Source organism: Lipotes vexillifer, unplaced genomic scaffold, assembly GCF_000442215.2.
Source record: "Lipotes vexillifer unplaced genomic scaffold, Lipotes_vexillifer_v1.1 scaffold573, whole genome shotgun sequence".
Lineage (NCBI taxonomy): Eukaryota > Metazoa > Chordata > Mammalia > Artiodactyla > Lipotidae > Lipotes > Lipotes vexillifer.
The window spans coordinates 1,768,748-1,784,074 of record NW_006796432.1 but is presented as its reverse complement, the minus strand read 5'-3'; the positions used below and the strand labels follow the sequence as shown (position 1 = coordinate 1,784,074).

The 15,327-nt window shown below is 40.7% G+C and overlaps 1 protein-coding gene across 1 annotated transcript in view; it reads right to left on the bottom strand.

The window, feature by feature from the left end:
• HECTD4 (HECT domain E3 ubiquitin protein ligase 4) overlaps positions 1–15,327 on the bottom strand; it is a 145,512-nt gene that overhangs the window by 58,221 nt on the left and 71,964 nt on the right. The window contains 9 exon segments of the mRNA XM_007468587.1: positions 7,457–7,572; positions 8,483–8,652; positions 9,069–9,233; positions 9,697–9,879; positions 10,686–10,821; positions 11,422–11,624; positions 12,650–12,731; positions 13,724–13,913; positions 14,145–14,425. Coding sequence (XP_007468649.1) covers positions 7,457–7,572; positions 8,483–8,652; positions 9,069–9,233; positions 9,697–9,879; positions 10,686–10,821; positions 11,422–11,624; positions 12,650–12,731; positions 13,724–13,913; positions 14,145–14,425 — 1,526 coding nt within the window.

Here is a 15,327-nt window from a genome sequence, read left to right as displayed (position 1 = left end):
CTGCTGAACATCTCCTATGAGCAAGGCACAGTGCTAGATGTTGGAAAATACAAAGTTAATACGAGCTGAAGTCCCCAGTCTGGGAGAGATAAGACATGTATATGCATACACACATACAATAAAGAACATAGTGCAAGGCTAGAGTGTGTTATTATGTGACATAAGACACAAACACAGGCACAGATGTGTGACTTCATTCCAGGAGCTAGAAAGGCTTAATAATCAGATCTCAGAAAAGTCAGAATTTCAATAAGCAGAGAAGGATGGGAATTCTGGATGGCTTGGCACTGTGACACTACTCTAGAATAGTCAAGAGCTAGATGTCTCAGGAGTACCTCACATGACACACAAAAATTCAAAATGGATCAGAGACCTAAAAAACCTATAGCTAAAACTCTAGCTCCTAGAAGAAAATACTGGTATAAGTATTTATGACTTCAGATTAGGCAATGGTTTCTGAGATAGGATATACAAAACACAAGCAATGAAAGAAAATTTGAGAAACTGGATTCATAAAAATGAAAAATCTTTGTGCTTCAGGGCTTCCCTGGTGGCGCAGTGGTTGAGAATCCGCCTGCCAATGCAGGGGACACGGGTTCATGCTCCGGTCCGGGAGGATCCCACATGCTGTGGAGTGGCTGGGCCCGTGAGCCATGGCCGCTGAGCCTGTGTGTCCAGAGCCTGTGCTCCGCAATGGGAGAGGCCACAGCAGTGAGAGGCCCGTGTACCAAAAAAAAAAAAAAAAAAAAAAAAAAAAAAAAATCTTTCTGCTTCGAAAGACACTTGAGAAAGTGAAAAGATAACCCACAGAATGGGAGGGAGTACTTATAAATCATATCTGATCAGGGACAAGTATATCTAGAATATATAAAGAACTGTTATAACTCAACAATAAAAAGACAAATAACCTAACTAAAAACAGGCAGCAAAGCTGAATAGATATTTGTCCAAACAAGACATACAAATGGTCAATACATATGTGAAAAGATGCTCAACATCATTGGTCATTAGGAAAAGGCAAATGAGATACCATTTCACACCTACTAAGCTAGTTATAATAAAAAAGACAGTACCAGTGTTGGCTAGAGTATGGAGTAACCGGGACCCTCATACGTTGCTGGTGGGAATGTAATAAGCACAGCCACTTTCAAAAATGGTCCCTCAAAAAAGGAAGCAGCTCCTCAAGTTAAAACATAGAACTGCTGTAAGACCCAGCAATTCCACTCCTATATATATGCAACAGAACTGAAAACATAGTCATATGCACAAAAACTTATATATGAATGTTTATAGCAGCATTATTCATAATAGCCAAAAGTTAGAAACAACACAAGTATTCATAAATTGATCAATGGATAAACAAAATGATCTATCCATACAATGGAAAGGTATTCAGCCATGAAAAGTAATGAACTACTTGATACCTGCCACAATATGGACAAACCTTGAAAACATTATGCTAAGTGAAAGAAACCAGACACAAAAGGCCACACACATACTATATGATTCCATTTATATGAAATGCCCAGAACAGGCAAATCCATAGAGACAGGAAGTAGATTGACAGTTGTCAGGGCCTGAGGTAAGGGGGTGGGGATAATGAATATAGAGGGTTTTCTTCGCGGGGGGTGGTTATAAATGTTCTGGAATTAGTGGTGATGGCTGCACAGCTCTGAATGTATTGGGTTGGCCAGAAAGTTCATTAGGGTTTTTCTGTAACATCTTATTGAAAAACCTGAACGAACTTTCTGGCCAGCCCAATGTTAAAATCCACTGAACTGTACGCTTTAAAATGGTAGATCGTGTGGTATGCAAATTATATTTCAACTTAAAAAGATGTCTTAGGAAGAATAAGATGTACTCTAATAAAAGTAAACCACAGAATATGTTTAGGATAGTAGCAAGAAAGATTTATTGACTTATACCTAGTACCTACAGACACTTAAGACACCTAATATAATCCAATGATATGGATTAGACAGTGATCAAAGATAAAACAGTCAAAGTGGAGCCAGGAGTGAGGCCAGGCCATGAGGTACGTGTTTAGTGTTCTTTATTTACACCTGGGAGTCAGGGACACAAGTCTAGATCTGTGCTTCCCAATAGACAAACCAAAGAGGGGGAAACTATTTAGTTATATATTCGTTAAGTCCATTACATAAATGTAAACTGACTACTCATAAAGAGCCCAATTATTTTTAATAAACATTTTCCAATTATTTTTGTTAAAATGACTTAAAAATTATTCTGAGAGACCTGATACACAGAATGCTGGAGGATACAGTGAATAACATCTGCAAAAGTGTCCTTATAAGCAACCAGTAACAAGTGTCATGGAGATACTTCAATGCAGATAGGTGGAATCAGACCAAATAATAAGGGAAAAGCAATTCTTAGGAAGAAGGAAGGGAGTGGGGGCTGTTTGGCAGAGTTGAGGCATGTCTGCCATGAAGCAGGCTTAACGTAAGAGGAGATTTTTATAGCATCTAGTATGAGAATAAAAAGCTCCTATGCTACAAATTCAAGAAAGAAAAGGCTGATTGTATTGTACTTTAGCCATAGTAACAAGTAAGTGCCAGTACCGGCTGTAAATTCATTCCAATCTATAAATGACAACTTAACAGTAGTAACTGCACTTAGGAAAGCCAGCCTCTCAGTGACAGCTCTATGCGCCTGACAAGCAGCCACTCAAATCGGGGCTTCAGGAAGGTAACTGTGATGACGATGGGAAAATACAAAGTGCAAGAAGGAAAAGTTTGGAGAATAATGCATATGCCTAAACATGAGATAAAAAGCACCCGACTTAAAGAGCTGGTAGTGGAGATGAACAGAAAAGAGATAAATTTCAGGAGCATTTCAAAGGAAGAATCAGATATGGCAACTGATTGGATGTGGAAGGACTCAGTGCCTGAGGGTCAGCAATAGCCCGAGTATAACCAAGAATAGGGAATTCGGAAAGGAGAGTGGATTCCAGAGTAAATGATGACTTTGGTTTTAAATGTGGTATATTCATGAGGCTGGGGCTTGCGGGGGGGTTCCTTCTATGAAAAATAGCTACCAGGCCTGCACCTCAAGAGAAGGACTGCCCACAGCAGAAGCCATGAAAGCACAAGGAAGGGCAGATAAAGAAAAGAAGGTGGGTCAAGGCAAAATTTAGAGCAGTTTCTTCAAGTGAGCTGTGAGGGCCACTTGCATCACACTGCCCAGGCCCACCCTTGACTTCTAACTTTTTGGTGGAGCTTGGAAAGCATTTTAAACTTGCCTCCCAGAGATTCTTACAAACTTTCCAAGTGTGAGAACCTCTGGCTCAGGGAATGTGTACATTTAGGAAGGAGGGAAAAGAGGAAATCTGAGAGATTCTGCTATCTCTAAGAGTATACAAAAAAAGTTGAGAACTTTTTCGGTTTCTGTATGTCTCTTCTTCAGTTTCACAATCTATTTCCTATGCTGTTTCAACCAAGGGATCCAGTTAACTCCCCAGGAATATTTCTTTCTTTCTTTCTTCTTTTTTTTTTAGTATTTATTTGGCTGCGTCGGGTCTTAGTTGCGGCATGCGGGATCTTTGTTGCCGCGTGCAGGATCTTCATTACAGCTGCGGGATCTTTAGTTGCAGCATGTGGGATCTAGTTCCCTGACCAGGGGTCGAACCCAGACCCCCTGCATTGGGAGCCCAGAGTCTTAGACACTGGACCACCAGGGAAGTCCCCAGGAATATTTCTTTATGAGAACAAGCTCTGTAGTGCTATCTTCCTAGACCAAATGGAATTAGGTACTCTTTTCTTTGGGTTAGAGAAGCTATAAAATTTAGCTATGAGTGAGTTAACATTACAATGGCCAAGTCCGTGGCTTAATTCATCCCAGATGAAGTAAAATAATAAAGGGAACTCATTGAAAAATTTTTCATTTTAGAGAATCAATATATTATCACATATACATTTTAGGACACTTTCATATATGAAATTTAAAAATCTTGATACATTAAAAAATAAAAATCAGGGACTTCCCTGGTGGTGAAGTGGTTAAGAATCCACCTGCCAAGGCAGGGGACACGGGTTCGAGCCCTGGTCCGGGAAGATCTCACATGCTGCGGAGCAACTAAGCCCGTGCACCACAACTACTGAGCCGGCGCTCTAGAGCCCGCGAGCCACAACTACTGGGCCTGTGTGCCACAACTACTGAAGCCCGCATGCCTAGAGCCTGTGCTCCACCAACAAGAGAAGCCACTGCAATGAGAAGGCTGTGTACTGCAATGAAGAGTAGGCCCCGCTCACGGCAACTAGAGAAAGCCCATGTGCAGCAATGAAGACCCAACGCAGCCAAAAAAATAATAAAATTAAATAAATAAATAAATAATCGAAGAACTCTTTCTCTTCTACCCACCACTTTGGATCTCATTTATTAAACAGCATTTCTTCTGAGCACAGGCTCTGACTCCCTAGCAGGCTATAAGAATCCACTACTGGGGCTTCCCTGGTGGCTGAGTGGTTAAGAATCTGTCTGCCAATGCAGGGGACATGGCTTCAAGCCCTGGTCTGGGAAGATCCCACATGCCGTGGAGCAACTAAGCCCATGCGCCACAGCTACTGAGCCTGTGCTCTAGAGCTGGTGAGCCACAACTACTGAAGCCCGCATACCTGGAGCCCATGCTCCGCAACAAGAGAAGCCACCACAATGAGAAGTCGGCGTACCGCAACGAAGAGTAGCCCCCGCTCACCCCAGCTAGAGAAAGCCCACATGCAGCAACAAAGACCCAACACAGCCAAAAATAAAAACAAATAAATTAATTAAAAAGAGAAAAAAAGAATCCACTACTGTGTTGAAAAGTAATTCAGATATGGGTTTTAATTTTTTTTTTTTTCTGCATTGGGTCTTCGTTGCTGCGTGCGAGCTTTCTCTAGTTGCGGCGAGTGGGGGCTACTCTTCGTTGCGGTGTGCGGGCTTCTCATTGCGGTGGCTTCTCTTGCTGTGGAGCATGGGCTCTAGGCACGTGGACTTCAGTAGTTGTGGCACACGGGCTCAGTAGTTGTGGCTTGCGGGCTCTAGAGCGCAGGCTCAGTAGTTGTGGCGCATGGGCTTAGTCGCTCCGTGGCATGTGGGATCTTCCCGGACCAGGGCTTGAACCCATGTCCACTGCCTTGGCAGGCGGATTCTTAACCACTGCGCTACCAGTGAAGCCCTGTTTTTGTTTTTTTTTAAATACAGGTAAATGACTCAGGAATCAGCAAACTTGGATATCTACATTTAACCTCAGAGTTCTTTCTGATAATCTAATAAGTGAGTTATTAAGGACTGTTGCACTTGACATAGGACAGTATTTTAGAATATAAATCGCTATGTATAAGCTCATAGTCTTCTCTTTTGTAAAAATTAATAAGAACTTCCCCCAGGTTTCTTTCCAACTCTTTCTTACCACAGGGTTCTTTTCCACAGAAAAAAATGGATTAGTGGGTTACTGTTAAAACCATTTGCTCTAAATTATTACGATTCCTGGCTTGTACATTAAGTACCAAAGTTAATTTCACAGAGTAAGACCCCTTTATTCCATAAAATATATAAAAGATACCCAGAAAGAGTCCTACAGAATAGTAAGTGATTCATTCAGCAAGTTATATGCTTGCTAAAAGCAGTCAAATAAGTCAGGATGCAACCTAAGCCAAGAATATTGAAAGCAGAGGCAGGGAACTACATACCATAAGTACAAAAGTAAATTATAAGCAAGTATTTAGCATAAGTAATTTCACCCAAGAAAGCAAGCTCCTTTTCTTTTGTTCTTTTTCCCTTTTCTTTGGGGTCTCTCTGAGGTTTTTTTAAAAAAATTTTTTATTTATTTATTTATTTGGTTGCACCAGGCCTTAGTTGTGGCAGGCAGCCTCCTTAGTTGTGGCACATGTGCTCCTCAGTTGCGGCTCACTGGCTCTTTAGTTGTGGCAGGACAACTCTTAGTTGTGGCATGCATGTGGGATCTAGTTCCCTGACCAGGGATCGAACCCAGGCCCCCTGCATTGGGTGCATGGTGTCTTAACCACTGTGCCACCAGGGAAGTCCCTCTCTGAGGTTTTTTTTAACAGTTGTTGGCTCCACAGAACCATGCTTATTAAGGGAAGGAGATTTGAGAAGTAAAACAGATACAGAATGAAGACAAATTAAAAAGCAAAAACAAACCAACAGAAATCACTGCCACATGAAAAAGGACAAAAATTTAAGGACAGAAAAGAGATTAGAGAGTTACTGAAAAAAAGCAAACAGCATGAGAGACAGTAAATAATATAGATAACAGAAATGACCAAAAAAGAAAAAAAAAAAAAAGGATAAAACTAAAACCATTAGGGAAGGATATCCACTTCTTCCTTACAGTTTATGAAAATGCTAGTACTAGAGCACTGGAGAAATGCTAATCTAATTGTGAGCAATTACATTTACAGTCCTACTATGTCCTTGGGGATAAAGGGTAAATTTTCACTTAAAAAACACCCAGGCCAACTATCAATTTACAGGAAATTTGAGGACCAAAGGACACACTGAATGACAGCACAGGATATAATCAGCAAAATCCAGACTGTGGGAAACTCTTCAACAAATAAGTTGCAAGGGAAGAAAAGATACTGAGGGGAATTTTTTTTAAAAAGAGATTTAAAAGACAGCAATGAATTATAATAGATGAACTTTATTTGGATCCTGATTCAAATAAACAAATGTAAAAACAAGTATTACTTTATGAGAACATTAGAAAGTTGAACACTGACTAGATACTTAATAATATTAAAGAATTATTGTCAATTTTTTAGATGTGATACTGATATTATGGTTATTTTAAGAGTCCTTATTTTTGACACACATACTAAAACATTTATGGATAAAATAAAGGAATATCTAAAAATCTGCTTAAAAATAATCCAGGAGGGTGCAGCATAGACGAAACAGGATTGGCTATGAGTTGATAACTGTTGAAACTAGATGATGGAAACTTGAGGGTTCATTATACGAAAAAAGTCTCTCTATTCTTGTATTTGTTTGAACTTTTCCATAAACACACACACACAGACACAGAGGAACACACACACACACACAAAGATGGATGTTAGTGCAAATTCTTGATTCTGAATTCAAATGTGGCCAATGACAATAGTCAGAAAGTATCTGCAGCTCTAAGGACAGCTCATACATAATTCTAATTGAGAAATAAAGGCAACTAATTAATATGAATGGGGAAAAGAAAACACTCTGACATAGTGGTCCTAAAGTTAAATTGAAAAATGCTGATTTCCTAGTTGGCATCTACTGAAGGTTTTTATTTACATTTCTAGATCTGAAATGAAAGTAAATTGTGGTAAGTGTTGTGTTTAGAGTTCAGCTGTTGGATGTGTACATGAAAACAGTTAACATTCCATTATCAAATTATAAATGTGCTGACAAAACTTAATACAATAGGGTAGAAAGGAAAGTAACAGGTACTTACCAGCACTGCATTCCTGGGCTACTAGGTTGAGAACTTCAACAGCTGCTGGACACTGCTGTATGAATTCTTCACAAAATAAGCTGTCTTCTAAAAGCTGGGCCATGACCAGGCATGCTCTTAATGTTAAAAGATTTACAATATTTCAAAGTCATCAATGGTCATTCTCTAAAAAGTCAACTGTGAAAAACATTTCAATCAATTTTATCCTCTAATTTAAATAAGGTACAAACTCCCCATTCCTCTTGCTTTTTTTCTGAGCTGGACTGGCTGGGAAGTATATAACTTCTCTTTTCCCCGCATAGTAACTGCTGACACTGCGTGGACAATCGGAAAAGGGAAAAATGGCTGTCATTTTTCCCTAAATGAAGTCACCAAGTGCCAGGTGAGAAATCAGCACCATCTCTTAACAGCTCTTCCTAACCGGTGCTCCATGGGCAATATTAACGTTCTGGGAACAAGAGAGGTCCAAACGCTTGGGAAATCTGTATGCTGATCTCTCTCACCTAACTCAAAACACATATTAGAACTTTCTGACAAGTTTCATTGTCAAAAGAAACTTGCTGTTGTTTCATTGTAAATAAATGTATTTTCTTTCCAACTCCAATACTTGCGAGCATTCCCTAATTTTCTCCTCAGCAGTTTGGAAAGCAGATGGACCAGATAGGTACTAATGTGGTCCAAACCACTTTAAAAAAGGCAAAGCTGCAGAAGAATTCCTGTGACAGGACAAAGTTCTTTAACCAAAGCAAATCAGTGGAGCCTTATGTATGTGCTCTATATATCAATCATATTTTGTTTATTTACTTTCTTAGGGAAACAGCTAAACTTTATTTCAAAGTGCAGAAACTGGGGAATGCAACAAAAACTGTAGTAAACATAGCACAAGAGGATGGTTTCTGTTACTCAGTTTGGCATGAAGTTCACGCTGTGGACCCACTTAGCCTGGTGCAGAGGGGCACATGGAGGACCCCTGTCTCTGTGCCTGCACCACCTCAGCACATTAGGGAATCTTTGGAGGGTGCTCACCTTGTTCTTATTTCAGCCAGGAGCCGAACGACTGCCATCACAGGAGCTGACCCATCTCCTGTTGCAGGAAGTGAGGTATGAATAGAGAGACTTCCCTCCTGAGGAAGCAACATGGACTGGACTGCCTGTACTACCTTCTCAGTAATGGACAGTTTATGAAGAGGCAATGCCTGATGGCGGTGGGGGGAGGGGCATGGCAAAAAGTTAAATTCAAGTAGTTAGTTTATAAGAAATGAGGGTGTTATTATCATCTGGAGTTAATTCTCAAAATTTCAGTTAAAAAGAATCAAATCACCATACAGAATTGCAAGCTAGACCCAAACAATTAAACATACAATACACTGTGGAATATTCCAAACCGAAGAAATGAATTTTGTCATCTAGGTAAAAATTTCCACACAAATGTTACTATTAAATGGTTATGCCCAATAGGTAAATACACGTCACCCAATAGGTAAATACACGTTAAGTAAAATTTAAGAAAACCAAGTATTTGTGCTTCTGTACTGTGTATGTGCATATTACTCATTACAGTACGGTTACCGTCTGCAGTAACATTTTAAGATGCATTTAAAAATCACCTTACCTCTGATCTTGGAACACAAAGTCTAGACAATGGAATAGTCAGTGTGTCTGATGCTTGCGACGTCTTTCTACAGTCTATGGGTGGGAATTTGACTGTAGCTATACCTTCCTGTTCATTGATAGAAGCCACTACTCCGATGCTTCCTGATATTCCTCTACCTAAAACCTAGAGACACAGAGGGATTAGCACTACCTACCGCTCTGATGGTGTGAGCAACTATCTGATGTGACAAGCGGGAAGAGGAAACTTACAGCTGTCATTACCGGCATTACAGTAATAGTTTCTTATAACACAGATACCAAGCCCTGAACATGAGTTAAAATAATAGGTCCTAAAACCTTATATCGAGGTGATCACAATATGATACAAATTCAAAATTTCAATTCTAAAATATTGCCAATATTAACACCACCACAGGACACAAGTATTGTAGTTAACATTACACGGTATTGTACTAATATCTGACTAATCTGCAGCATAGTGTGGATTAGAAGTCACGAGTTTCTTAGCTTAAAGGAACAAGGATTTTTGCCAACTGGGTGGATGATACTTGTCTTACAGATGAGTAATTAATCAATGGACTTATATAAAGGGGAAGCGATGACTTGGGAAAATGGTGGCTGGTTACCTGAACCTCAGACCCTATCTTGATTGTCTCTTTGAAGCCTCCAAGTGCACACAGTGCAGCGACAGCCTGGCGGGCGATTCTCTGAAGTTTGGCGAGTTTTCTGCCACTACTGCTGCCATTTTCCAGAATGCTTTCTGCATATTTCCCCAATTGTGGAATGTACATCAGCGCACGAGACAGAACCTAAATGTAAGAAGCAGCCCATGCAGTGGGAGATAAAGCTCTGGTTGTTTTGATACTAAGCATGATGCAGTGTCTACAACAGTGCCTGGGTCCCATGTGCTTAAGGAACTCTGGATATGAGAGGGATGAAATAATTATCAGGTATGACCACTGACATTCTTGGCATATTTGCCTTATGTGATTGGACAGAACTGGAAATACACAACCTCAAAATATGGGAGAATCAAACACTGTTAATAAAACCCCTAAACTAAAGCAAAAATTTATCTGCAGGAAAACCATAACAGCATACTGCCTACATCTCAACACCAAGTATCTTTAGGACACGTTATGAGGTGTTCACATCACGAATGACTGGGAAAAGGGAAATTGATTACCAAACCCTAGTTTTCAGGAAACTGAACTATTGTTTGTAAAGATGAATTACGGACAGAGCACTCAGGGAGTGTAAATCACACAGAGGCCTCCTTAGGACTTAGTAAGTACACTTAACAAATCCAATAAACCAAGGCTGCATTATTTCCTAATGTTAGTACCTATCGAATACAAGCAAGAAGGAGAAACAAGGAGTGCCATTCTTTTCCTGAGAACACTAGCCTGCCTTCTGTGAAATCAGAACTGGCAGTGAAAGGGGATGTGGGTTAACAGAGTTGAAGCTACTGAATCAAAGCAAATTTCAGGGGAAACACGGTTAACAAGTATATCTGGCCAGTTTGGGAACTCTCTCTTTGTTAGAATGTCCTTTGCTAGAACAGAACATTAACTTCTGTCTTGCTTCCTCTTTTAAGCAGCAACAGCGTACTAGCCTTCTCTGCTGTCGTGGTCCATATCTGAGCAGCATTTGACTCAGGCGCCATCAGCAAGCTGTGAAGCAAGGCGATCACTTCTGCAGCCATGCTGTTTGCCACATGCCCACTGATGAAAGGTCGGACAGGGTCGGTCCTGCAAGTGTCAACAGGGAAAAGTGTCAGTGCCCAGTGATGGTGAATAAGGCAGACGAGTGGCTTCAGGCTTGGCACCAGATGCAAACATTTTCTAGTTATAAATACTGGAAAAAGTGGGTTTTGGTGACTCCCATTCTTTCTGGTAACTGAAGAAGCCTTGGAAACAATGGACCTCAAACATTTAACTGTATAAACCATCGTGATCAAGGAAAGGACCTACACTACATCTGCCTCTGGCTGGCAAGCACAGAAGCTCACACAAACTTCCCAGGGGCAACACGCATTTATCTTTCCTCCAACTAGAAAGAAGCTTCTGTGTACGGTTGGGATGGTGACAAGTATCGTTTGGATGAAGTATAGGCAGCAAGGACAGAGTTTACTATTTCTACTACTCAAAAAAACTACAGCTGGTGTTCCTGGTGGTGGCCTTTCTCAGAAAAACAATCCTCCAGCCACAGATGTCCACTCAGCCTAAGCCCTCAGTCCTCATTTCCAGCAGGTCAAGGGGAGGATATAAAATTAAAACCCTCAAAACAAATCCTTTACAAAGTAAGTCTGAGAAGAGTGCAGACAGCTTCCACCCTGTGAAAGGTTTTACCTGGCAAGTTCAGAGTTCCTCTCTCGGCAAATGGAAGTTTGGGCGGTTTTCTTCTTGTCCCCTGTGGACAGTCCACTCACAGTCTCTGGGTTGAGCGATTCCACGGGTGGCCCGACGCTGACGATGAGGCCTGACTGTGCCCACTTGGTTGCTTTTCGCAGAGCAGCTGCCGCCTCTTCTGTAATCACCTCACAGCAGCCACCCTGGGGATCAGATTGAAGACATTCATGATATTCTTTTCGCTCTTCTCAGCACTATACTTTAAAAAATCTGTTTCCCCTAATCCAGGCTCATTTTTATAAATTTCTATAAATTTTATAATATTAAAATATTATATGTAGAAAGTTAAATCTCCATAAATATCCTTTGTCCTCACCCAGCCAGAGGTCACTGTTAGTCCTCTAGAATTTTTTCCATGCAGATTCTGACATACATAATCATAGGCCACGCTACACAGTTTTGATTTCTTTTTTATCAGTTATCAAAACATCATGAATTGTGATCACTGATATGAACCTGATACCATAAAATATCATGAATATCCATGTCTATATATTTAGACCTAGCTGATTATTTTTATAGTTGTACAGTATTTCATTATATGAATGTAATAATTTCTTTAACAAATCCCCTATTTATGGGTACACAGATTCTATTTTGTTTTTTACAAACAGAACTGCCAAGGACAGGCTTGTCTCTGGATACTTAAAAATGCCTATTTACCCTCACCTTGGCAATAATGGGTACCATCAATCTTAACATTATCAGTGCGACAGGTAAAAATGATAAACTACTACTGTTTTATTACTTCCCTTTAATTATTTATCGTGTAATCTGTGAGCCTGAGCATATTTTTATATTTTCACGGGCTTTTTTGTCTTTATTTCTTATTATCTATTATCATTACTCTTTTAACCTTTCACCCTATGGTCACATTTTTTTGGGGGGGGGATCACTTTTAAAGTATTTTTAGGCTGTAGAACTTTCTTAACAGAGCTAAGAAAATTTCTAGGTCAAAACCAAGAGTTCTCTTCTACATTTTAACATTAATGATACATTGATTTTGACTAGTTCTCTTGAAAATGGCCTCAGTTAAGCCACTATCTTCAATTTCTCACCCTGTGGTAACTTGAAGTTAAAAAAAAAATTTCTCCTGAAAACATGAAGCCTGGCATATGTTCTTCGACTGTGGGTCTTGGCGGAGCAGGTTCCTTCATATTGGGGTTACCTTTGTCATGTCTCGGTCCATTTTCACGACTTTCTCCATGTTGGCACCAGTACCAAGTCGGAAGGGCCGTCCTTCTGAGCTACTAAAATGGGAAGGCAGAGAGAGGCAATGATTTTACAGGCATGGTCACAGGTGGGGGAGGCCTCAGTGAGTGATCTAAATCCCAAAGTGAGGGGATTTTAACAACAGCCTGGATTGCTGCCTTGGTGTGAATGACTGGATCTTCCTTTCTAATAATTCAGCTCCCCCTGCCTCCTAAACCTGGCTCTCAAAAAAATCTTTCACCAAATTTGTACTATGATATTTCACAGTGCCCAGGAATGTTCCTTGGAAGTTTCTTCATCTATGTGCTGACTTGCCCTGACCACGCTTAGTCTATGCCAACAGCCTAGTAGTACTTTCGGTTGCCATGATGGCAGACAAGGGATCCAATTATGAGGATGACACCATCATTCAATCATTTATTTGGAGAGAGGACTCTTCCATCTGAGACACAAACACCTCTCCTAAATTCCTTTGTACTCCGCGGGATCTTCTCGTTGTCCTGGATTCCACTGACAGGGCCCTGTAGATTTGTAATCTTTGGACAGTAATTATATATTTTTACTTCCTTGTTGAGCAATCATACCATTCATCCTTTGATTAAATAAAGCTATAAAAAAGTTTCTTATTTCTTCACCTCACAGTCAATGGTATCCCTAAATTTACTGATGGCTGAAGGATGCCAATAACTGAAAACCAAGCTGCATTATTCCTTCTCAAAGCCCAGGTCACACTATAGACTCCTCATAGGACACAAATGATACATTCTCAACAGGATTTTCACTCTGTTGGGTCTGGAGAGACAGTACCGAGTTGTGGTTAAAAGTTTGGGTTCTGCATCAGAGGGACCTGCATTTATATTTCAGCTCTGCCTTAGTTTCTCCATATGTAATGACAGGGATAACAGTAACATTGATTACCTCTTAGGGGTGTTAAGAGGGCTAAGACAGTTGATACCTGTAAGGGGCTTACTCAGCACAGTGCCTGCGACATGGCTAGTGCTTGATGGCATATAGCTATTACAATCATCACCTTAGTAATGGCTGGAGAACTTCATGGGATGACTGGTCTTCCCGCTTGTGGATAAAGATAGAGAGCTTGCCATCCACTGCTTCACTCTCTTCTCCAGGGTCTTTATCTCCTTTTAAGGAACTCTTGGGGCTGATTTTTGTCAACGTGGTGTCAGGTTCAGAAGCAGTTGGAGAAAGGACTGTCTGACACCCTTTAAGCAAATAGAAAAATTGCGAAGTTGTTTGTGCGGCTCCCCTGTATAAGGAAAGCACTGGCTTTGGAATCTCTCTTCCTCCCTCTCTCCCGCTCTGTCCCTTCTCCGCTCTCTCTCCCTTTTATCACAGGAAGCACAGTTGCAGTTGTGGACAAGGGAAAGCTCGGTCTGATCGTCCACAGGAAGTGAGCGCCTCAGTGCCATTCTTCCGTCCAGGAGGCTACTCACCTGGGACCACGTAATCTGCTAGCTTTGCTAAGAGCAACGAGGCGATCTTGGACGCTGGGTCGCTGGGATCCTCTTGCTCACTGTTTAGGGAGGGGACAGAGTAGCTCCAGGGTGGGAGCTCCACATTCCCACAGTCTTCTACGCTCATCAGCGGGAGTGCCGCCCGGCACAGCTGAAGAATGATAAGAACCAGCTTTGGGGATGGGCGTTGGTCAAGCAGCAGGGAGAGGAGTTTGGACACACAAGCTGGCTGGCTCAGGATGGCTTTACCTATGTGACTCCTGCAAAAGGAGGGAGAAAAGGACCATAATGCTGAGAATGTTATCTACAGAAATTCAGAAGCAAAAGTTCCCTAAATGAGGTTAAACAAACTGATGACTTCATATTTAATGAGGAAGACACAGATTTGGCAATATGTTTTTATGAAGGAGAATTAAGGGTTTTTGTAAACATCTGATGAAAGCTCATAATTGACCAATAATACTTTAAAAGATTTTTGAATATTTTCTGATGTTTATTTAATTGAGATCCTATAGTTCAGCATGATTCACAGAACACCAAGACTTAGAAACCCAAGCTAGGAGGCTTTTAGTTTAGTCTTTTATTCCTTTTTAAGAAGTGCTTCAAGACCAAAGAGATCATACAGTGTTGTACTGGCCTCAAGAGACTGGGATCTGCCACAGCTGAACCTGTTACATTTCAGCAGAAACCAAAGAATAAGCAGCCTTATGTGGACAAGCTTTTGTGGGCCTCACAGCTCACACATGATTAAACCTCCACAGAGTATCTTCTTTTAAAGATACAGCATGAGAAGGCGAATTAATTACAGGTCCTGGCTGATTATTCTTTAATCTTGCTATAATGAAGGTAAAGATGTTTGGTTACTGAATGCAATTGTATTGACTCAAAAGGCCAGCAGCTGTTGCCAGTCAAGTATTGAAGCAAATGATAATGTTATTTTACGATGTAGATATTCACCTAAATAATTTTCTTATTTTGGAACTAAATGCTATTTTTCAATGACTTCATCCTCTGCTATTTTTCTTGATGCAGGAGCATATCAGGATGGCCTAGTAAGATGTTTCTAAAGACAACCACCCACAAAGGAAGCCAAATCACTCAGAGGAAAAGCCACCTCCTCCCACAGCTCCAGCCAGGCCTTCCTTTTTTTTTTTTTTTTTTT